This window comes from Leptidea sinapis, chromosome 31 (assembly GCF_905404315.1).
Source record: "Leptidea sinapis chromosome 31, ilLepSina1.1, whole genome shotgun sequence".
Classification (NCBI taxonomy): domain Eukaryota; kingdom Metazoa; phylum Arthropoda; class Insecta; order Lepidoptera; family Pieridae; genus Leptidea; species Leptidea sinapis.
Window position 1 is genome coordinate 1,427,367 of NC_066295.1, and position 24,747 is coordinate 1,452,113.

At 34.8% G+C, this 24,747-nt stretch overlaps 1 protein-coding gene across 3 annotated transcripts; it reads right to left on the reverse strand.

Annotated features, from left to right (window-relative positions):
• Positions 1-276: 276 nt before the first annotated feature.
• Positions 277-19,355, reverse strand: LOC126974191 (transcriptional repressor CTCFL-like). 3 transcript variants are annotated; one of them, XM_050821632.1, is made up of 12 exons: positions 19,166-19,355; positions 18,964-19,094; positions 17,229-17,372; positions 16,415-16,504; positions 15,044-15,111; positions 12,976-13,145; positions 9,747-9,883; positions 8,863-9,013; positions 5,626-5,792; positions 4,776-4,912; positions 2,329-2,563; positions 277-863 (listed from the first exon to the last, which is right to left on the reverse strand). In XM_050821632.1, exons 1-12 carry the CDS (start codon positions 19,197-19,199, stop codon positions 654-656), a joined length of 1,674 nt encoding a protein of 557 aa, XP_050677589.1. In that variant the 5' UTR covers positions 19,200-19,355; the 3' UTR covers positions 277-653. The 3 variants fall into 3 exon arrangements, with proteins under 3 accessions (XP_050677589.1, XP_050677590.1, XP_050677591.1); XM_050821633.1 differs by lacking the exons at positions 277-863; positions 4,776-4,912 and having other exon boundaries at positions 2,431-2,563; XM_050821634.1 differs by lacking the exons at positions 277-863; positions 2,329-2,563; positions 4,776-4,912; ... (2 more) ...; positions 9,747-9,883; positions 12,976-13,145 and having other exon boundaries at positions 14,738-15,111.
• Between the last annotated feature and the right edge of the window lie 5,392 nt (positions 19,356-24,747).

Here is a 24,747-nt window from a genome sequence, read left to right on the forward strand (position 1 = left end):
CGTGACGTTTTGCTATAAAATTTCTCTCATACGTCGATAAAACGTTTTGAGAACCTCCTCCTTTTTTGAAATCGGTTAAAAAAAGTGGCAGTTAATGTTCTCACGAGCTATACTTTTTCCGAACATATGGGAAATTCAGTAATTTAAAAGAAATATTTATAGTGACTATTCAAAGCGCTTAGTTTAACCCTAATTGAAATAACATTATTTGACTTTGAATACTTATAACATCATGTGGCGTCGAATATCATAGCCTCCAATCAATATCTTACCAATAGACACAAAAAACTATCCCCGCGGAGGAACTCGGGGTATATAGTACTTTCATAGCTGGCAACATATTTTTTTAATGGCGCCTGTTTTGTTTACAAAATATTTTGCTGTTTTGACGAACGAATTAGCCTTAAATTAAAATTTGTGAAATAGTATTTAGGTGTGAAATGTGATTTTCTTATCATAATTTTTATTATAAGACGCTTTGTGACGCCCTTTCACTGCACAGTAAGTCATTTTTTAATTAAATTTCGCGCACTGATTGTCCTGGAAGTTGACAGAATGACACTGACGCGGCGGGAAACCTATGTGGTCATAAACGACCACATTGAAACTGCTTCATTTCGCTTGGGCCTACTCACGCTCTAAGCATTGCTAGTCTAATGCTGTGGCGGCGCCACAAAAGCTACTTGTTGTTGGCTTTCGTCCTCCAGCTGAATCACTTGCAGCACCACGTACTCTTCACCCCTATCATCTGCCACAGTGAGGATCTCACCAGCATCCATCTGTTCTTGCTTATTTCTGGGCAGCTCCAGTTGCACAAAACCTTGTTCTGTAGGGCTCTGTGATTCGTCCTCGGGTTCAGTAATCTGTAACATGCATATTTTTTTAAACTATTTGTTATGTTTTTAAAGTGATGACCCTCACTTCTAGGATTAATACACAAATAAACATAAGTGATTATATTGAAATGACTGTATTGTAGTTTGTAATGATTTGTGGAATTAATTTACCTTTTTATATTGTTTTAACATGTTAGCGTTATAGGAGTTCAATTTACTTTTATATAATTAACAACTAAATTTTTTTGTATGTTAATGTGCATGATGTGTTCACCTGTAATTGCAGGAACACGATTTTTGAAATTTATGTTACAATCTTATGAATTGTCATAATAAATAAATAAAAGTAAAATTTGAAAACAAAAAGTTATGAACGATGCGGGACACGAACCCACTCGCATTTGCATTTCGTGCGAGAGCTCTTTCAACTGAGCTAACCGTTCAGAGTGACGTATCGTCATAAAATCTTGTAGGCTTTAGTTAGTTAGCTTGCATATTTTTTTTATAGAAGGGGAGGCAAGCGGGCAAGAGGCTTACGGGATGGGAGTGGTTAGGCAACCGACAATGGACATCCGCAACAACAGGTGTCAAGAGATGCGTTGTCGGCCTTTAAGGTGAGACCACTTTTCTATTAGTTCGAGAAAACAGCAGCCGGTAATTGATCCCACAAACTGGCTGTGCGAGGCAAGAAATTTCTTGATATACGATTGAAATAAGAGTCAAATATTTAGAATTATGTCTAGATCATTATTAAAATGATCATATTAATCGAAAAGTTTAAATACTTGAGAAGCGACGTACGTACGACAACATATATCAATTGTTAATGAATCCTCTGCACTTGTTTGTTTGTTGTTGTGCAACGTGCCGTCATAGTACATGCGAGTCTAGCATTCGTTTAGTAAGTCGTAGTGTCCACGTCGGCTGTCACACTACGGATAATAATATTATATACTTACACTAAAAAATAACATGAACAGAAAGAAGAAAATAAAAGAAATAAATTACGATAAAAGACTGTGTATTGTATCTACGTACGTCACAAATCTTTAAAGGCCGCTAAAACTTTAATAACAGTCAACCTGCTTTAATATCTTATGTACAAGCCTTAGATCATTTATACGTCTAGATAGACTCTGACTGTGAAAACGTCGGAAAAAATTGACTTTAGAACTAACCGCTATTTTGAGCAATTCACGCACAAACACAATGTGTCACACAAATCGTGAGTGTAAGACGTAGCTACGTCACGCCACGCAACTAATATTTCTGGCGTGTTTTTATCGGTTATGCACACTAAAGTAATAAAGCTGGCCTGTGGTCCTGCGTTGCCTAAAGGCAAGGGGGTCTATGTAGACGTATAAAATATCTAAGTAAATAAGGTATAGTCGACGTAATCGAACGTTTTGAAGCGTTGCTTGCCAGTGATGTCAGAAATGAAATGTTTTTTAGTTGTACCCCGAAAAGATTACTTCATACATGATTTACTTACCACAAGATGTCCATCGACTACCTTCACCTTCTTCTGCCGACCGAGTTTGAGCGCCTCAGCTTGTTCTTTATGCGTCGGGTCCGGGTCATGGATCACCATGTGACGTATAAGGTTTCCCTTGTTAGCAAAAGTGCGACTGCACTCGTTGCAAATGTGAGTCTTCTTCTTAGGCGGAGTTGGCTTATAGTCCGGGTTGTGATACAAGTTTTGGTGGCGGCGCAACAGTTGTTTTTGTCTGCGGGAGAAAGAAAACAATAGAAACACGAAGAACTATCGGTTCGATCAGGCTAACTTGATTGCATTAGAAGTAAAACATGTGACGCCTCTCTACAAACAGCAGAATCTTGCAAACCAACACTTGCTAAACTATTTTGCATCAATACAATTTACGAAGGGATTTTATTAAAGCACATCCCATGTGACTCAGTAATAGGAAATATACCTTTCTACTAGAATAATATATTTTTTTAAACCGGTAGTATATTACTTTATATATTTATTTTTAATATTATAAATAGTAAACATAAAACGAACGTATTTCTTCTATAAAAACAAAAACCCCGTTTCACTGATAGAAAATATTAGGGGTTTGAGAATGAAATTGCCGTTATGTACTGAAAGATGCAAAAATTTTTTTTTATAGTAAAGGTATATACGAGTATGATTTAATCGAAGTATGTACCATCGTTATGTAGCCATATCTGCGATCTCAAGGGATGGTTGGTCATACGTTCGCGATAGAACTCTGGGGACTTGAAGTCAACCAACTTCGTGAAGGTATTTTGTATTCCCTCTTGAGTAGAATTTTTTCACATTGGCTCACTTGAGTCATCTTTGGAATATTTTTCAACATTGAAAAATTGTCCACGATTGAAACAAAGTCGAACGAGTAGGTATGTCTCCGGGGGCCTAATGATACGGCTGCAGCAAGAAAACAACTTCTTGGACCAAAATGCACGTTGCGTTCATTAGCCAAATCCTCTCCAAACAGAATTAATATTGAAAAGAAAAGAAAAACATTTATTTCACAAAACACTCACAGGATAAACTTAATATAAAAAGATAAAAGCACAAAACATACCAAAAAAAGCAACGTATTTAAATAGTAATAGATTTAATATTGGAGAGTTCCTGTGGAGTGCAGGAAATGGGTCACCGACTTAGGATTATCTCTGACACGGCCGTGGCTATGACGTGGTGAGTTATTACATGCTAGTAATCGTTTTAAAAAATCCTAATTTTCAATGCATCCGTCCTTTCTTTTTATTCCGAATGAAACAACAAGAAAGTCAAACATTCAAATGTTAGCACATTCCTAAAATTAAATCTAGATAGTTTTATCTGTCACGTAAAAATAGTTTGATTCATAAATCAAGGAAGTTTTATTATAATCTAAATTAGCCAGCATGTCAAAAAGGTAACCTCATACTCAAACCCTTATTACTTTAAAGTGAAGTATTACCGCATTTATTATCAATACATTTAAAGCTATCGAATCGGATTCAGTTGTCTTGGATGAGATTCTAGAAATCTGGTTTCCATCCTTTCAAACGCAAAAAATATTGTAAAAATCCCTCTTTTCCAATCTTTCAAGTCGAATTTAGTAAATATGAAAACACTTCTCTTTTCCCATCCAGGGACCCCACAAAACTACAAGTACCTTGCTTAAACTACATTATTTCAGTGAAACTGTTTTGTATGTGCATAAAAATCTATAATCACATCCCAAAGATAATAAGAGAGGTATCGTCAAATAGTAATTTCTCATCTAAATTGAAAATATACCTTAGTAAAAACTGCTTATATTCATAAGACGAATATTTTCAATTAAAAAATTCATTTTTTTTTAAATAATATACTATAATATTAAATAATACTGCTAGTAATCTTTTGTTAAATTGATATTATTGTAACTAATGATTTAGAAATGTATTTTATAAAATTTGCACGTCATAAATGTGGCAAACATGTACTTTATAATATTTAGATAAATAACATCAATGTAACATGTTTATGTAAATAAAAACTTTGACTTTGAAGTCAAAACATCAAACATCGTAATTTTTTTTATGGAATAGGAGGACAAACGAGCGTACGGGTCACCTGGTGTTAAGTGATCACCGCCGCCCACAATCTCTTGCAACACCAGAGGAATCACAGAAGCGTTGCCGGCCTTTAAGGAAGGAATATGCGCTTTTTTTGAAGGTACCCATGTCGTATCGTCGCGGAAACACCGCATAAGGAAGCTCATTCCACAGCTTTGTAATGCGTGGAAGAAAGCTCCTTGAAAACCGCACTGTGGATGACCGCCACACATCCAGATGGTGGGGATGATATCCTAACTTGTGGATTTAGATTCCATTCTTTAATTATGCATAATATGACCAGCTCAGAATGTTTAGAATGTTCCGACCTCATATAAAATATGACACAGATGCACCACATACCTAAATGATTGGTCGCATTCGTCACAGGCAAATGGTTTCTCGTCTGTATGCTTGAGCATGTGAGACTTGAGATGACGTAAACTCATTGAGGCGTACGGACAGATACTACACGTGTAGCATTTCTCGCCTTCATGACTCTAAAAAGAATAAATACGTTTATTCCTTACACTAACAGAAAAGCAAAAGACGGAACATTAGCTGAGGTTTTCAAACAATTTAAAATGTGGCAAAATAAAAGATATGTAATGCGATTTGAACATGTTTCGTAATGGGCATGATAATAGTGTTACAGAATCAAAGAATATTTAGAGATTTCTAGAAAAATATGAAAAATTGCCGAATTGTACCTATAACTATCTGTACTATATATATATATATATATATACTCACAACTGAGTATTTTTTAAAATCTTTCTATCGATCTATGCAAAGCGATGGAATAAATACTCAAAAGTGTAAACTTATTTAAAAATAACTGATTTTTACCAAACATAACCCGAGTACATTAGATACTCAATTATTATTATTTTATTCTATTGTTGGTATTTTTTTTAACCTGTTATAAGTAAAAACTGTAGAATTATTTAATAATTACAGTTTTATTATCAAATTAATATTTTAATTTATGACATAATCGCGATCAAATTTTTATAATTGAGGTAGCACTCAACTTGTATTTTTGTCAAAATTTTTTTTTTGTGTATGTATCAGTCTGTACCTTGTTGGTGCAATAAATAAATTATACACTGCAAATAAGGCAACGTATTATGCGAACATCTTGAATGTTTGAAGTGTTTAAAGAAATATAGCAATTGCCCTATATATGTTCTACAGATATGCTAATACTAACCTTGCTATGAATCTTAGCAGAATATTTGTCGGGGAATGATTTGCCACAGCGCTTGCATACCACGGGCTCCTTGGCTGTATGAAGGTTCTCAATGTGAATTCTTAGGTCCGTTTTTCTTCCACATTTTGCAGGACAGTGAGGGCACTGAAGCATTGGTTTATCATCCACTAGAAGAAAATTATATCAGACACAATTAATTTAGGATAGTAACAGATTTTCATGCGAAAAAAGATAAGGAGACGTATAGGGATGGCCAAAACTGCAATGTGAGATGCACAAGATATGGAGAGACCTTAACATCACGCGATAAACTAAAACCAAATTGGTGACTTCGCTAGTTTTCTCCATATTCAGTTATGGAGCGGAGACCGAATAGATGCCTGATTAGATGATTGAAATGTGGTCCTAGAGAAAAATGCTACAGATTCCATGGACCGCCTTTCGCACCAACGTGTCTATTCTAAGAGAGCTTAACGTCAGAACTAGACTTTCCACAATATGCCTTCGTAAGATGTTGGAATTCTTCGGACATATTGCTTGTAAGACCCTCTCGTCTTAATCTTGAACAGCTGATGGTGACAGGCAAGATGGTCGGACCAAATACGATCTTCTCTGAACATCAGCATCCATAATGCCCTTCATAAAGCTAAGGATCGCAGCAGATGGAGGGGAATCGAACGGGAGAAACTGATGCAGCGGGGGAGCCACGACCCTCAGTAATGAGGAAAACGACGCGAGGAGAAGGAGGAGTAACAGATTTTGATTTAGCGCTTTGGGTAATTTATTCTATTTTGCTGTCGACTCACAAACACATTTATTATAAAAGCACTTGGAGCTAAAGGAGTGGAGAAAAACTTGGAGTGGAACTTCGTCCACTAGCTGTTTCACGCTTTTCATGTTTCATTCACGTTTTACGTATAGATTATCTGGTCTAACAAGCATAATTTAATTCATAATATATTTTATTTATTTTACTTAGTCTGGCCATAAGTTCTGTTATAAATTTTTTTTTTTTTATAACGTATTAAAACATGTGATTATTTATTAGTCGCAGCAATTCCAAATCTGTCCGGCCACGAATGTGTGGAATATTTACGCTTACTGTTTCTATGAAACATTTAGTCACTGCTTGTTTTAGACATTTCTTAAGTGACTCGATGTCGGCGTTTCGTTTAGTTCATGTCTTCTAAACGCGCCACAATTTGAAGTCCAAAGGGTTTCAGATTTTAGCTAGACGAGGACCAACTCTAGAATAAGATCTAGAACGTTCTAGCCAAGCTTGGGTAGTTCGTGCATTATGACCAGGCGCAAAGTCTTGCTGTAAAGTCCTAAAAGTATATGCGCGGCGATGATCACATAGCATCAGATGACCTATGCGCTCCCTTGTGCTCCTTCCATAAAAAAAGAAAGAGATTTCACAAAAGTGAGGCTTTGTGGGTCTTCGCTGAGACACCTCCATCAAACAATGGCTGACACAAGACGATGACCAAGCTGCCACAACTTGTTAAATTTCTTTGGGGCTATTAAGCGTTTGATCCTGAATTGTGAAAATGTTTTCAACCGCGAAAAAGATGCTATTGCACCTTGTTGATCAAACCACTCTCTTTAACTGTATAGCCGAGTGGTTAGCGATCCTACCTACTAAGCTAGAGGTCCCGGGTTCGAATCCCGGTAGGTGCAAGCATTTATATGATGAATATGGATGTTTGTTTCCGAGTCATGGATGTTTAAACGTATTTATGTATGTTTATATGAATTTATGTATGTTTAAGTAAGTATATTGTATTAAATATATCATTGTCTTGTAACCCATAACACAGGCTATATATGCTTAACTTGGGGCAAGATAATTTGTGTAAAAAGTGTGTCGATATTATTATTATTATTAACAGGATTGGTTTAGGATATGTCCTGTATATTGACGATATAAGCACCAGCGACTTTGATGATACCTTGCAGAATGGGAATCTTGATTTCTCCCTATAAAAAATTCTTTTTATTTATAGGAATACAGCGAATTCTGGCTCTAACAGCATAAACTTTTAGCTGTAACAGCACGCGGCAGTCCGATCCATTATGGTCTTCCGAAAGAAGATGTTTTGTTATATATATCGATATTCCAATATACGAACATACCAATGATATCTAGCTTTTTAGGAGTCTTGAAAATGACTGACGGCTCCATACCTACTTTGTGCAAGGCAGTAAGAAAACTCTTAACATTTATAATATAGTAATGGATTTCCTCAAAATAACGCCTAATAAATAAGTTTTTAAGTTGTAACATTATTATTATAATCTGATGAATGTCTAATATACGGCGCACTCTGTTGCAGAATAGTATGAAAGTGAATGACCTTGATTGGACCGTGGTAAGTCTTACAAAATGTAAGGCTGAGTTTAGCACAAGGAAAGGAAGAGTTATAAATATTGAAGACAGAAAATATTTAAGACTGCATTCACCGAATTTTAAAATGAGACATAAAGAAGAACGACGGTCTGGTCAAGATCGCCGGAATACGTTGGATACGCCGAAATGTCACTGCTTGTGGCGGCGACATGGGACGGGCCTTCCCTAAAATATGGTTGAGGGAGGCGATGGCTGGCTCATGCGTCATGCTCGTGAACGGGCGCTGCTTGTGGTGGCAGGATAATCCTGTTGCCGGAGACTCGGTTTCAGATTCTTAAAAGTTATCGTGTGTATATATGTATGGATATATACATATTTATTTATTTATTTATAATCGCTTATAAAGTGCTCACAGAATACCTTTATTTATTTACGGTGTATGTGGATGATACAGCTACTGTACTCAATAACTTTTGTATTAATTTACATTTACTTTTTTGACTTACTCGTGTAAGAAATTGACTATTTGACGTTTGAGTGTGTCTGTTGCATCATTTTACATTTTACATATTATATTGTAATTTGAAATTATTTGTAAATCGATGTACTTAAATGTAAATCTTGATATAAAAGAGTGGCAATGAGTTTCTTGCTACTTCTTCTCATTAGCTCAACCCTTTACGAAGTAGCGGTAGATTCAATAAGAAAAATATATTTTTTTTTGACATTCATAAGTGTCATTTCCGTGACCTACGTGAATAAACTGATTTTGATGGCAGCGTAGGACCGATCGTCGTGGAGATCTTTGGAAGAGACCTTTGTCCAGCAGTGGACGTCTTCCGGCTGTTGATGATGATGATATATAGAACACGTGTACTAGTACTTACCTTTATGAATGAGGCTGTGTGTCCTCAATGAATGACACTGTTTGAAGCCCAGGTTACACACTTCGCACCTGAAGGGTTGCTCTCCCGCGTGGATCCGCATGTGGCGCGTCAGTTTGAACCGGTCTGGCGCAGCGTACGAGCAATGCACGCACTGGAAACAATAATAAAGATAATATTCATATTATAAGCCACCGACGAGAAAGCAGTGATGTTCTGTGTAAAGTAGACTCCCACGGGTGGGAGGAAACTGGAAAGGTGACTGTAGGAAAATGGCATTATGGTGGGTCACGATTCAATTCTGACCATAGTACCTGGAAGAAAGTTTCTTGAAAACAGCACTGTGGAGGCCAAAGGCACACATGTTAACCACGCATTTTAGCAGGGAGGCTCCTTTGCACAGGATGCTGGCTAGATTATGGGTACCACAACGACGCCTATTTCTGCATGTAACACAGTAATGTGTAAGCATTACTGTGTTTCGGTCTGAAGGGCGCCGTCGCTAGTGAAATTACTAGGCAAATGAGACTTAACATCTTATGTCTCACGACAGCGACGCGAGTGACGAGCGCAGTTGTAGTGCCGCTCAGAATTTTTGGGGTTTAACCAGAATCCTGAGCGGCACTGCATTGTAATGGGTAAGGCGTATCAAAGACCATCAGCTGAACGTCCTGCTCGTCTCGTCTCTTATTTTCATAAAAAAAACTCATCCAGAATGAGATGGTCCAGATAATATTCAAGATAATTTATTGAATAAGGTGAATTCCATAATTATTCAAATTTTTGGAGATATCTTATATGTAAATTCTGCTTATTTTAATATGTATATTTTTATATAAGCGGATGATTTTCAAGATAATAATCAGCCCCTTGAGTTTATAACTCACCCGGAAAGGTTTTTCGCCAGTGTGACCTCGAATATGTCTCATCAGCTTGGACTTCTCTACGGAGGCATATTCACAATAGGGACATTGATGTGGCTTTTCGTGCGTATGTCGATACCGGATGTGACGTGCGAGCTCACCTGTAGGCGGACATACCAATATTAACAGCCTGTTGGTCTGTATAAAGTGTAGTAAATATTAATATATTTACAAATTTAGAGTATTTATAACCGTTATTGACTCAAGAATATAAAGACCACAGACATAAAAACACAGTGGTACGTGTCGGGCTAGAATCGAATCGGGAAATGCATTCAGGGGTGGGACAAACGCCATAAAGTGACATTTTCAGAAGACTGTAGTGCCATCTGTTAGTTGGCCCGAAAACGAAAGCTTTGTCAGCTGTCACTCGCTTTGAAACCTTTCAACAATTCTTTGTGTCACTGCCCAATGCCAACTGGTCATAAAATGGCGGCTACTGCTAGCGTTTGCGCATGTAAGTAGCTCTCGTGTTCCATTTTGCATATTTAAACTTCTAAATCTATCCTTTATGTTCTATGTTGTGACAAAATTAAATAAGTTACTCTACGCGCAATTTCAACATGGTAAAAAATTGCAATACCTACATTAAAAAGTAGAGCTAAGTTATTTAATTGCGTCACAACATTAAAAATGAATTTTATAATTTCGAGCTTATATATAGTTATTTTTGGGGCCAATCTCCAGATGGCGCTAGTTTTCAAATAGACAGCTCATAATGCGTAGAGAGGGCTCTCTTTTCCCTATATATTATTATACTCTTTGGCTGCATTGTCAGATTCAACCTGAGGCGCCACCGACGCGGACGCTTCATCTTCAGGAGTTATTAACACAAAACACCTTTAATTAAGTCGTATTTCTCATATATTTCATCTATACTAATAGTATAAAGAGAAAAGATTTGATTGTTTGTTTGCATTGAATAGGCTCCGAAACTACTGAACCGATTTGAAAAATTCTTTCACTCTTGGGAAGCTACACTATCCCCGGGGACATAGGCTATGTTATATTTTCAATTTTTTGTTAAATTGTTAAATACCCGTGCGTAGCCGGGGTAAACTGCTATGTCATTATAAAGAATCATTTGCGGGCTTGTTTTGTGTGCATTAATTTTGTAGTTTTGAGTTATCGTGCGTAGGTATGCTATAGCATGGTTCGTCATGCTCACTGAATGGCATTGCTTGCGGCGTCGTCGTGTGCCGAGTCGTCTCCTCCCAGATCGACCTGTTAAAGTTAATGAATCATTGTATTTGTTGGATACAATTACTAATTGTGACAGTAATCACGTTGTTGTAATACGATAATTTATAGTTATACATTTAATTATTTATTTATTTTTATTATATTCTTAAAACACGACTCATATATTGGATGCAGCACCTTAAAAATTAATTTGTTGTGTATATTACTTTCATTGTAAAATACTCTATTTGATTGAAAAGAATGGCCGTTGAGGTTCTTATAATATGTTCTTCTCACGAGCTCTACTTTTTACGAACATAATATGGTAAATTCAGTAAATTAAAAAAAAAATGATTTTGACTGTTACCAATAGTATGCTACATTTTTGTGATTGTCAAAATTAACCTGAAAAATGAAAAGATTTTTCGTGATAAAGTAAGTCTGAGAAAAAACGGTCCAATACTAAAAATACTTTATGTGACAAAACATTGTTTGTCGGGTCAGCTAGTATAGTATAAGTAGGTACACGTCTAAAACTATAATTCACAAATGAACTCAGGTGTAATCCAGGTTTTAAAGTCCATATAATCTGATACTCATAACTGGTCTTATTTTCAGCCTCAACTGGATCGAATTGCATTTGAATTTAAACTTTTCACATAATGTATTTCTACAATAATTTTATCTTAAGCATTTTAAAGAAAACTGTCGTTCAACAATTGTTACAATTCAAGTCAAACTCGGAATACATTATTAATTACTACCTGACCCAGCAAATGCTGTATTGCCATCATAGTATCACCAGCAACTGTAGTTAATCTGTCAACTATGGGTAGCTAAAATTAATTTTGTTGTTTAACTCCTGAGAAAGTTAGACAGATACAAAGATTCTAATTAGTTATTCGTTTTAAACTATTTTTTCAATTTGATTTCTGAACGACGGGGGACACAAAAGGAAAAACAAAATTTTGTTGTTGTTTTTTTTTTAAAATTCCGAACATTTTCATATTTATTCACCTTTCAAACCTTCTCTGGACTTCCACAAATAATTCAAGACCAAAATTAGCCAAATCGGTCCAGCCGTTCTCGAGTTTTAGCGAGACTAACGAACAGCAATTCATTTTTATGTATATAGATTTGTGATAAGTAAACATTTTATTTCTCACAAAAACAGCTTGCACGATTATATTAAATATTACAATGTTGCCACTATCCAGCTTAAATTAAAAACATGCAAAAACTTAACACTTATTTAAATATTCATATTATTGAAAGTATAGATTTTTTCACTCATTGTGTACTTGATTTTTTTGATTTGTATTCCAAGTTAATTAGTGTGTAGTTTAGTTAATCCCACTCCGTTCCCAATAACTTGTTAATATTTTCTATATTATATTATTACACTACGTCTATGGTATGTATTAGAGTATTTATTATTACGTTACGTTATTCAACAGAATTGTTAAAAAACGTTTGTGTGGTAAAGGTTACTATAACATAAATTATTTTCTTAATGACACAGATTGGGAATGGAACTACCGCCCTCAGGCTATTAAATAATAAACTTAATTGTACAATATTACTTTGTGAACATATTTTTTAATAGAAAAAAAGCCCGCTGAGTTTTTTGCACCCATTCTTCTCAGGCCTGAGGCATTCATTTTATTTTGGATGGGTGGTAGTTTTTTTTACTTCGAATAAGTGATGTCACAACCTATTTTGAATAAAAATATCTGAATTTGAATTTAAATTTAACTCATGAGATACTAAATATCTTTTAAAATACAACAAGGTTGTGGGTTCGAGTCCCGCATCGTTCATAAAAATTTGTTTTTTCAAATTTTATTTGTGTATTAATCCTAAAAGTGAGGGTTATCATTTTAAAAACATGACAAATTGTTTATCTAAACAATATATTATGTTTTTAAAGTGATAACCCTCTCCTTCCTTCTCTCTGAGCTAACCGTTGTGTAAATTGTTTATATCTTAAAATGATGATCCGAGATCTTACCTGAGGTAGTGAAAGCTGCTTTGCAGTCATTACACACGTGTGGTTTGAGGCCTTTATGCATATTTACATGGTTTTGTAGAGTCATTTGGGTTTTGAATCCTTTTTCACAGATAGAACATTGATGTGGCCTCTCTGTAGAATGACATCTCATATGTCGCATCAGCAGATACCTGAGGTTTTTTAAATATGATATTAGAGCCAATGAAAATATGATATATACCCACTGGCCTGTATAAATACCACTGGACAATGTGTTACAAATCTTTGACAGCAAATTTTTTGTGCCTATTTGAGGCGACACTCGCGAGCGTTTACAGAACTAATTTTGACGTATAATACAAATGGCTGCGAAGGAACGTACAATACCCTGAAGTATTTTTGCATTTTGTTTTAATTTCCTTCATTTTCTGTGTTATTTATACTTCAAGGATCAACGTAATAAAGTACACTTTTTTTTTGTAAATAGTTTCCCAACATCTATCGATGTTTGCTGAGGTTGTCATCACTAGTTTTAGTACCGCAGACTCTCGCTACATGGCCAACAGCGCCAAAATGGCGAATATCAAACAGGCACAAAAGCACTTTGATAGCCGCCAGTCGAGTGGTATATAGTAGAGGTCAGTGTATATACCTAGTCTTGCCATAAATACTGAAACAAAGATAAAATATTTCTATTGCAAATAACATTTATTACTTTTACAGTGTGTTAGTTTAATACATAAATATAAAAATATTTATTAATAATTAAAATATTTATAAGCTGTTTACAGCTTAATCGAGGTGGCCTCCAATACAGCTGCAATACAGTCCTTTAAACGTTGAAGCCAATTATCAATAGAAGCACGCACTCTTTCCATGGGAAAAATCTTCACTGCCAATCGTACGGATTGTTTTAGGGACTCCAAATTGTCATGGCGTTTACAGCAAGCCATAAATCATAATCCAGCGGATTTAGATCAGGAAGTCCGAAACGTTCGTTTTCAACCAAGACGTAGACCGAGCTTTATGACCCGGCGCCGAGTCTTGCTGGAAGGACCTTTCTTGGTTATTGAACATAGTGTAGGTAAGGGGCTTCACTAACATCTCAAGAATGGTATCTTGATACACTTGTGCCGATATTTTGATATATTTTCACAAAAGTATGGCACAGTACAAAACTATCACTGAAGTCGGATAATATATAATATAATATCGACACACTTTTCACACAAATTATCTTGCCCCAAGTTAAGCATATATAAGCCTGTGTTATGGGTTACAAGACAATGATATATTTAATACAACATACTTACTTAAACATACATAAATTCATATAAACATACATAAATACATTTAAACATCCATGACTCGGAAACAAACATCCATATTCATCATATAAATGCTTGCACCCACTGGGATTCGAACCCGGGACCTCTAGCTTAGTAGGTAGGACCGCCAACCAATCTCATCCGTAAACAAAATTTTTCTGTGACCTCCCTTTGCGTTCCGCTTCAGTAGTTGTTTCGATTTTACCACCCTATTCTTTAGTTTTAGTTAAGAAAATACGCAACGTGGATCTAGGTGCTATATTCATCTCCCGCGATAATATACTTTGCTCTCGGGCAGGTTTTCTTCGAATTCTTTCCATTACTGCTTTGACCACCTTTCTCGTACGAACACTACGTGGACGGTTGTAGGTGTTCTGTCACAAACAGAGGAGGTCTTATTGTACCTATTAATAGCCCGGTACACAAACATTTTACTAATACCAAGCGTATGGAGTTTTACTTTGTGTATTACAAGCGATTCGGTTCTCTTTATCACCCCACTCCACTTTAATATCGCAAAATATTGTACGATGTATTGGCGCCAAAATCAGAAAACTCAATTCAAATGTAATATTTTGTTTATTTTTAATTGTAACAGTATTTATGGCCAGAGTAAGTATATTGGTATTATTATTCTGACTTATTTGGACTTTCTAAGATATAGTTGAGGAATAAAAAAACATTTAATGACAGTTCCTGAAGAGTAAAAAGATTTTAACATAATATATTCTATGTAATTTATAAAATTATCTATACTTCACCGTCTGTGACTTGTATATTCGCAATTCTTGCATTTGAAGAAACGATTTTTGTTGGGCTTCTTAGGTATCTGTGGAGCAAATAAATATATTATATTAACTATTCAAGCATTGATTCTACCCGCACGATAGTATTTTTACTGAGGGAACGGTTTGATTTTTTACCAGTCTCAGGAACAGGATGCCGGCTAGATGATGGGTACTACAACGGCGCCTATTTCTACCGTGAAGCAGTAATGTGTAAACACTATCGTGTTTCGGTCTGAAGGGCGCCGTAGCTAATGGGCAAATGAGACTTAACATCTTAAGTCTCAAGGTGACGAACGCAATTGTAGTGCCGGTCAGAATTTTTGGGGTTTTTCAAGAATCCTGAGCGGCACTGCATTGTAGTAGGCAGGGCGTATCAATTACCATCAGCTGAACGTCCAGCTCGTCTTGTCCCTTATTTTCATGAAAAAAAAAAATTTGGAAGTGATGTGCACTGGTAACACAATAGTGTTACATACTCGTGTTGGAAATAACATTCGAGGTTTCGCCCGATAGCTTAGATAACATGAAATTATTGATGTTTGACGGTCACATAATTATCAGTGAGGCTGTTTCGGTGTACTACGACTTCACATCACGCTACGAACATCCGCTCTCGGTGTCTAATAACCGCATGTTTGTGACCCTCACTAACTAACACCTGTCATCGTGTAAGCTGCACTAAGTGTAAAAATATATCACTGATGAAATTACACTCTTTTGCAAAAAACGGGCACCGAGGTAAATAACCTGTTTCACTGGCATCTTCACATCATAATACTTTAAAAAACTAAGCAAAAAGTAGTTTCATCAATTTAGTCATTACATAGAATTGATTACAATGGAATTAATGAAAAATGATCCCAGAGTCTATACAGCTTGTTGCGTATCTGTTCATTAAATAAAAAAACAGGCTAAAAAAGTTTTTTTAACATAAAAATAAAAGTTAAGAGTTTGATATAGAGTGTGGCTCCTCTTGCTAAAATGACAGTTTGTATTCGTTCACTGCGCTTCAATTTCATTCCTTAGCTCCCTGATGTTCTGCAAAGCGGGCTGCACAGAGCTTACCTACTCTTCGTTTTAAAACATACCAAATGTACTCTATTGGATTGAGGTCGGGACTTCGAGTTGGCCAATCCAAACGACGTATCCCTACCTCTTGAATATACGCTTCAACATCGCCAGAACGTCATAGTCCATAAAAACTTTCAAAGACTAACTCCGTACGGTCCAATACATTAATCGCTGCCTAAAGCATAACTGAGCCTCCACCATAAAGGGATATTTCTAAAATCAACGTTATTTCATAATGATATGTTTGTACCAACAGAAAACAAAAGAAAATACCTGTGATGGTGATTCAGGCGATAATTCCAACTGTTCATCTTGGTCGACCATATCCTCGTCTTCAAATTGATCCACTTCATAGTTGTCTTCCTGTACCATAAAAAACAAATTAGATAGAAGGACACAGTGCACAGTTAGTCAGTAACCGTGAATATTATAATGAGTTCAATCAGATAGTGGATTATTTGCGTAGTGGGGCCCAGAGGTGGAACGGCTGCGCAGCAATATAAGGAGGTTCAACAGAGCCAAAAACACCCGTCTCCCGAGCACCAGACGACTGGGTGAAATCAATGGCATCCGTGAAAGAAACAGAGAAGGCTGGAGACACTTTCGCACCATGTTTGAATAACGGAGAGTCCTAAGTGCAGAGGTGGTCTGGCTGAGGACGAAATGGTCACTCATGCGATGCTGGAATGTGCAGGGAACTGGCAAAAACGTTAGTGAATATGAGGTTGCTCCGAGAAATCTGTGAATACCTCAGGGGTGTTCTGAACTTCTGGAATCTTCTGGGTCAACACTACATCCAAAATGGACCCAACCAAGTCATTTGTTGCGGAAATAGGATCCCCTTTACCATTACCACAAATTTCACACTCCACTTCTCAAATACAGAAAGTCTTACACTTTATTGTAAGCAGTCTCTTATTCTATAAAAGCTCAATTAAAGACATTCTGCTTTTTAGCCAGAAAGAAAGATGTGTGGATTTCTAAGATGGTACAAAACAATTACAGGGTTAGACAGTTACAGTCTATACAACAACTGTGATTCTTTCTCAAAAGCAAATTATGAATTGGCCTCACACTTTCAAAATACCTTTATATTTTCATTCACATCCGGTTTTTCCTTATCTTGTACAATAAATATATAGGTACTTTCTACATTTTCTGTTGCTGCCGGCACAAATGTAACTGTTTGATAGTTCTCTGCCTCAATAAGTACTTGACTCTCATGTTGAATCTGCAACGAATGAATATTATTGAATAAGAATTCAATGAATGAATGTTATTTCATTACTTAATTAAGAAGTGCTGCACATTGTGTGCTTAACAGCAGTTGTATAGTATGTAAAAACACATATGTTGTGTTTCCGCAGTTAATGTGTTAAACAAATTAGGTGGGTTTGTATTCAACACATTCACAATAAATAAATTTCAATGTGCATACCAACATGTTTACATTTTCTGAATTCATGTTTACTTTAATTTGGCACTTTAATTTTCATCAGTGGGATGCTCTCTCTCACAGGATGCGGGCTAGATTACGGGCACCAATGGAAGCAATAATGTGTAAACATTATTGCTGTCTGAATGGTGCCATAGCTAGTGAAATTACTGTGCAAATGAGACTTAACATGTTATGTCTCAAGGTGACAAGTGCAATTGTAGCGCCACTTAGAATTTTTGGGGTTTATGAAGAATCCTGAGTGGTACTGCATTGTTTTGGGCAGGGTGTATTCAAATCAAACTATTTTTATTCAAAATAGGATGTGACATCACTTACTGAAAGAAAACTACCACCCATTCCAAAACTAATGCCTAATACATGAGAAGAACGGGTGCAACTGACTCAGCAGGCTTTTTTTTTTGAATAATAATATGATTACAATGTAATATCATACAATTAAGCTTTTTACTTAATAGCCTGAGGGTGGTCACTCCATTCCCAATCTGTGGTATCATTATGAAAGCAATTCTTTTGAATATCATAATACTTTTGTTTTGAACATTTTCTGGAATCTTGTTGTAAAAGCAAATGCATCGCCCCACTAAAGACTTACTTACTCGACTTAACTGAGTATCAGGCATTACAAGTGTATGTCTGTTCCTGGTTAACATTATGGTTATGACAGTTTCTAGCAAATTCACTTATGCACCTATGTACATATATTACTTTATCAAGAATATATTGAGAAGCAACAGTCAAGATCCTTGCTCTCAATGATTTATTAGGACCTAGGTTATAAATAATTCAAATAGCCCTCTTCTGCAGCACAAATATTGTGTTTAAAGCAGCAGTATTGCCTAATAGCAATATACCATAGGAGCATACTATGGAAATAACTGAAGTAAACTAGTTGCACCATATTTATGTTGGTTAATTGTGTAATCTTTTTAACCGAGTATGCTGCACAACTATATCTATTTGCTAAGCCTTCAATATGGGGGCTCCACTGCCAAGAAATACAGCAAATTCCACCAGTTTTACGACATTCGGTACAGTAAATTTTATATCTTCTGTTTTCTTGCTATTTATCCATAGGTCATTAGCTCTAAACCAGTACATGATGTCAGATAGAATATTGTTTACTTCACCATGCATAACTTGGTTTCTTTTCACTCTAAATATCAGTGAAGTGTTGTCCGCCAACAATATTCCATAATGTTTTTTTTCTATAAGATTAACAATTCGAAATTACCAGGTATAATAATTAACAATAATAAAATAATTTATCAGGACTTTACAATGAACAAATTCAGACACTTTTTGCTATCATTGTGCTGCACAAAACATTAAAAATCTGCAAATGAAAAGGTTGTAACATGCCCACCTCATTAATTACTGGAGCATTTTCTATGGACACATAGTTCACAGTTTCTGCAGTTGGTTGATAATAATATCTCCCTTCTTGATCCACAAAGTATGTGATTGCTCCCTCTGTGTCATCATCAGTTCCTCCACCTATCATCATAATGAACATTTTGAGTAAACAGTATTTAACATGCAGTCATAAATACTTAGAATTTTCTTACCCTTAAGCACATATTCATTAGTTGGTGGTGGCATGTCTGTGTGAATATTTATCACTTTCAATTGGTAGGCGAATAGAGATAAACACAAAATATTTTAAGTTTTAATGTAAATGCAATAAAGGAGAATTAAATTATTTCCGAGTCACCCATTTAGCGGAGCCATAAGAGCAGATAAAGGCTTTGAATTACCAAGTCCTACAAATTACCAATACAAAATTATTCCAAATATGTAAAGATTTCTAAACTGTATAGTAAAATAGGGAAATAAACTTGCCATTTCCTCCAATAACAATAAGATATAGAAATATGGAGTACAGTAATCTAAATAGTTAATTTTTTTTGTGTACCAAAACTATAAGGTTTAATAATATTTCGTTTTGTAATTTGTAAACAATAACTTAAAAATCAAATTTAGTCCTAATTTCTAAACTTCAAAATATACACTCAAGGAACGCCGGTGTTTTAGTCAATAATATAAAATTGACAATTCTTTCTTGCGTGAATGCGACAATAACGCCGCCGTAGTAGGGAGGGCGATTCGAGATCGATTAATTTAAGAATCGATTGAAAGTTCGGACCCCAAACAAAAATATATTTTTTCGACATCGAATCGATATCTAGAACTAAATGATCCAATGATGAATCTTTTGTTTTAGACAAACGAGCTTACGGTTCACTAAATGGGTAGCGATTACCTCTACCCACACTCTTATTAAACCAGAATCACAGGAGCGTTGCAGGGTTCTAGGTAGGTTTACGTGCCCTTATTGAAGATACCAGAATATTTTTAAAAGCTGTTATAATATAATAATAAGTGGGCTGCTCCACCCGGAGTATAAATTTACACATCCTAGTTTCAGTCACAACCATAGTCAATTTTACATACACAGAGCTTCCAGTTACTCCAACGTGACCGCCTCCGAGATCATAATAATAAAGCCTTTTCATTTCATATCGTAGAAATTTCATTTCATTTCATATAGATGTACATTTCAAATATTGTTATTTTGTATTAGTTAATATTTTACTTAATATCTAGATATTAGTATGGGCTATTTATATATAACATGAGTTATTTTTGGTTTCTTGGATTAGCCAATAATTTGCCAGTCTTTCCCGGCTTTTTCTACTATTTCATCAGCCGACCTTCTTTTCGGCCTGTCTACTCGTTGTTTACCTATAAAGGTCCCTTTTACTACGTGGTTCTTATTGTCCACCTGCTTTGTCTTTATAGCGAGTTTTATTATGACCAGCCCATTGCCATTTCAATTGAAGGGCTTGCATGAGGGCATCAGTTAGCTTGGTTTTTTGGCTAATATCTTCGCTTCTGACTTTACCTATATTTGTTATTTTTATATTCTATTCTATTCTTCAAACAGGGCAATGTCAAATACATTTCCTTTCAAATTCATTGAGTAAGTAAGACTACTTCCATTTTAAGATTTCTTTTGAGTGACTAACATTTCTTCCATGTTCCACATTTGTTCTTCGTTCGACTTCATATTCGTTATTTGATTTGATATGTGATAACTGTGTACCCAGGTAGGTGTAGCTGTTGAGATATTATATTTTGTTTTATTTGACTTTGAAGAGTAATTTGATGCTTTTTTCATTATTTTTGTTTTGGTAGCATTAATTTCTAATCCTACTTTAGAGTTTTTTTGATCAAGTGTGAATAGCATTTTGCAAGGATCTCTTGCTGTTCCAGACACTTTAACTATATCATCAGCGAACCTGAGATGATTTAAATAGCGGTTATTAATTTTAGTCCCTTGGCTTTCCAGTCTATGTTTTGGAATGTCCCACTCCTCTTTCAATACTTACTGCTTCACCTCTCGAAATCTAGCCAAACATTACTTGTGCAGTTGATGTAAATATGTTTTTTGATATTTATGTATTTTAAGTTGATTTTAGTTAGACTTAGACTTAGTGAGTTCCATATAGAGCTGTGGCTTTGTACTATTGAATGCTTTGGTATAGTCTATAAAATCTAAAAACTTTTTGAAATTCTTTATACTTTTCGATAATTTGTTCCGATGCATGTATATGGTCATTCGTACTAAGGTCAAAATAGCCTGCTTGTTCCATTGGTGGTGCAAAGTCTATTTCATATGTTATGCGTTGGAGAATGACCCATGCAAAAATCTTAAGTATTATATTATATATTTCCTGAACAGTAACCTGATTGGTCTGCAATTGCTGATGTCTAATGTGTTTCCTTTTTTGTGTACCAGTTTAATATCCAATTTGCATTATTGATTTGGGATAGCCTCAGCTACAAGAATCATATTGTTACGAAGATTGATTAAAGGAAACATTTTCTTGACTTTTCTACTTCGAAACGTTTTCAGCGAGCTGAAACGTGATTTCAGGTCGTTCCAATAGAGGCAGATAGTACAAAATTGGAAATAACATACAGTTGCCCTCGTTTTCAGGAGGCTAAATCTGTTTTGAAGGCCGTTTCAGAGCAAGACTAATTACATGTAAAAGCAAATGATTTAGTATTCGTTTTTTTTTAAATTCCTAAACACTGGATGAAATTACTAATTGTGAGAGTAATTACGACCACCATGTTTTCGAAAAATACTTACACAAACAATGAATTCAAGCACTAAAGGTTGATGCATCCAATATACGATAATTTATATTAATACGGTTAAATCTTTTTTACTTTTTATGAAATAATTTATACCATTTAAACACGACTCATTTTATTGGATGCAGCACCTTACAAAATAATTACAGCCAATGTAAAATCGCTATTGGATTGAAAAGAGTAGCCGTTGAGTTTCTTGTATATTTTTCTCATGAGTTCAACTTTTTCCCAACATATGGTAAGTTCAGTAATCTAAAAGAAATATTTGTAGTGATGATTCAAAAGCACTTAGTTCCAGCTTAATTAAATAATTTTATTTGACCTTAACTCTAATAATCCTTATTTGCGAAAATTCCAAGTTTTCAACGTTTATATAAGCAATTCAAAACCAAGCGATCTTTACATGCAGAGAGGTATTGGCCTGTAAGGCTCCTCTGTTCATTGACAATGTTCTGAGACGAATGATGAATAATATCTTCGGTGGCCCCTGACTTAAATAGTGTCTTATGGGAAGACACCCATTGCCAAAGAGTATAATAATATATAGGGAACCCATTGCCCATATCGACACAAGCAAGACACAAGTATTAAATATTTATTTAGTTAAATGTGGGGCAACCACTTCAATTACTGATGAGAAGGTTAATATAGTCTAAAAATATTATTATAAATTTATTAAGTATATTATTTATTATGTATATTTATTATGTATATTATTTAAAGAGAACCAAGTTATGATTAATCGATTTTGTCATTACAAAAATAAATAAATACACAAATAATATTATGTCTAATCCCAATATAGCCACATGAATGATATGTTGAATGCTCTTGGTGATTGGTGTGTGGTACCAAATTAATATAAAAGCAACAGCCTCATTCCATACCGTGATTCCATAATGATAAAATTATAAGAGAATATGTAAGTAGTAAATGAGGATATCTAAATATAAAGTAAATAAAATTATCATTTAGACATTTATTTGGTCTTAATCTTACACAATCAATCAAATCAATTACAAAATACAGCTTATCAATGATATTTAAAAGTATAGATAGGTTACCTAGACAACATTCGGTGTTTATAAATGATGCACTAACGCAAACATGAATAATTTAACATTGCAATAGCACACTACATTACGATTACACGCCAAAGAAGGATAGTAAATGCAATTATCGCAAGCGAAAAAGAGATAAATCTAATTTGCTAATTGCTTCGTATTTGAATAGATAAATACAGAATCATCCATCAGATATGAGTTTTTACCGTACACCGTGATTTATGCCTAAAATACGATTCATTCATGAGTTCACTTAGGAAAAATTTTAAAGTAGTAAAACCGCATTGAAATTAGGTAAATAAAGTGTCATTGATATATAAAAAAATAAATTTATATTAATTATAGTATATTGATGATATATGACATGCCACATTGATGATATCAATTATTTGCACATAAAATAATGAAAAACAAACAAAACCGAAATTTATTAACAGTAAGGGTCCCATTTTTACAATTTTACTAACGACAGCTCCCAAAAAGTTTTAAGTTTACAATTATTATTATTTTTTGTATCTTATATTATTGAAGAATGTCTTTTTGTTGAGGGTTTATTATAATAAGATAATAGAAGAAGAATAAAATGATCCATTGATTCTTCTGCAGTTAGCAAAGGATATTCCGAAAGTGTTACTGAAAAAGAACTCCTAGGTAAGCAAATAACACTCACTGTCTACGTCCGTTACCTACCCTAAAACTTGTTTTTGTAGTTTAATAGTTCATCTACCTATATACGCACTTGTTTATTATTACATTTCGTATTACATTCACTAGAACAACGCTTTTTTTACATCATTTCCTAAAATATACTACCTCGATCATCCCGAAACAGCATCAATATTTTGCCATATTTGTACGTTAATCTATGTGCTCACTCGAGACTCGAGTCACGTTGCGGCATTTACTTATTCTCAATTTTTTTCACAAAATCATTTACAATAATCACAAAAAATAATGCTGTTTTCATTTATCTATATAGATATCAGCTGTAGAGATATAGCTCGGAATAAATGACACCTTCTTAGTAAGTGTATTTTTCCTGGAGTTCGTGCGAAAGAACAACTAGTATATTAGAATCACAGACAGGTATGACAGAATGGTTTTATGGTGGCGCTTATACAGTATGGAAATAGCATATCTGTCTATCTATATAAAAATGAATTGCTGTTCATTAGTCTCGCTAAAACTCGAGAACGGCTGGACCGTTTTGGAAAATTTTGGTCTTGAATTATTTGTGGAAGTCCAGAGAAGGTTTAAAAGGTGAATAAATAGGAAAATGCTCGGAATTAAATAAAAACAACAAATTTGTTTTTCCTTTGATCTGTCCATACATAATTTCTATGAGAGAATTTATTGACGCACGGTTTGACAGTTCTGCTGTTAAACAATTTCATTACGACAGCAGGGTGCATATCTTACGAAGTAATTTTTGATGTTATAATATATTATTGACAAAATCATATAAAAACATTATTTTATTTATTATATACAGTACAACGTCTGTCGGGTCAGCTAGTATGAAATAAATGTAGGAACATACTCGATAGCATATTTGCTGACTATATACCAAAAATGAACAAAATCCGTGCATTGGTTTCGTCAAAAAGGAGACTTTTCAATTCGGTCAATGGTTCAATGAACTCGAATATACCTATATTATATATGGGTATCTAATATACCTTCATAATATGTACCTATTGGTGGTGGTGTCAGACATCTCATTGATGCTAGAACAGTATAAACCACTGTGTTATGTCACAAGTTGTAATTCTTATAACACACGTCTTACGCTTTATGTTTGTTGAGCGGTTAATAATATTATGTATCCGCCTGACCATAAATAGGTGAACGATGATTAAGGTATTCAAGGAATTTCTTAGATAAATAATACACTGGATTAATATACAGTTTTTTTTTCTATA

What these genes read in the sequence shown, in the direction of transcription:
- LOC126974191 (XM_050821632.1), bottom strand. Translation starts at nt 19,199, where the DNA reads ATGCCACCACCAACTAATGAATATGTGCTTAAGG. An exon ending in CGCCTGAATCACCATCACAG is followed by an intron (nt 15,112 to 16,414) that starts GTATTTTCTTTT and finishes TTTGCTCCACAG; the next exon opens with ATACCTAAGAAGCCCAACAA. An exon ending in CTGCTAAGATTCATAGCAAG is followed by an intron (nt 4,913 to 5,625) that starts GTTAGTATTAGC and finishes TATTCTTTTTAG; the next exon opens with AGTCATGAAGGCGAGAAATG.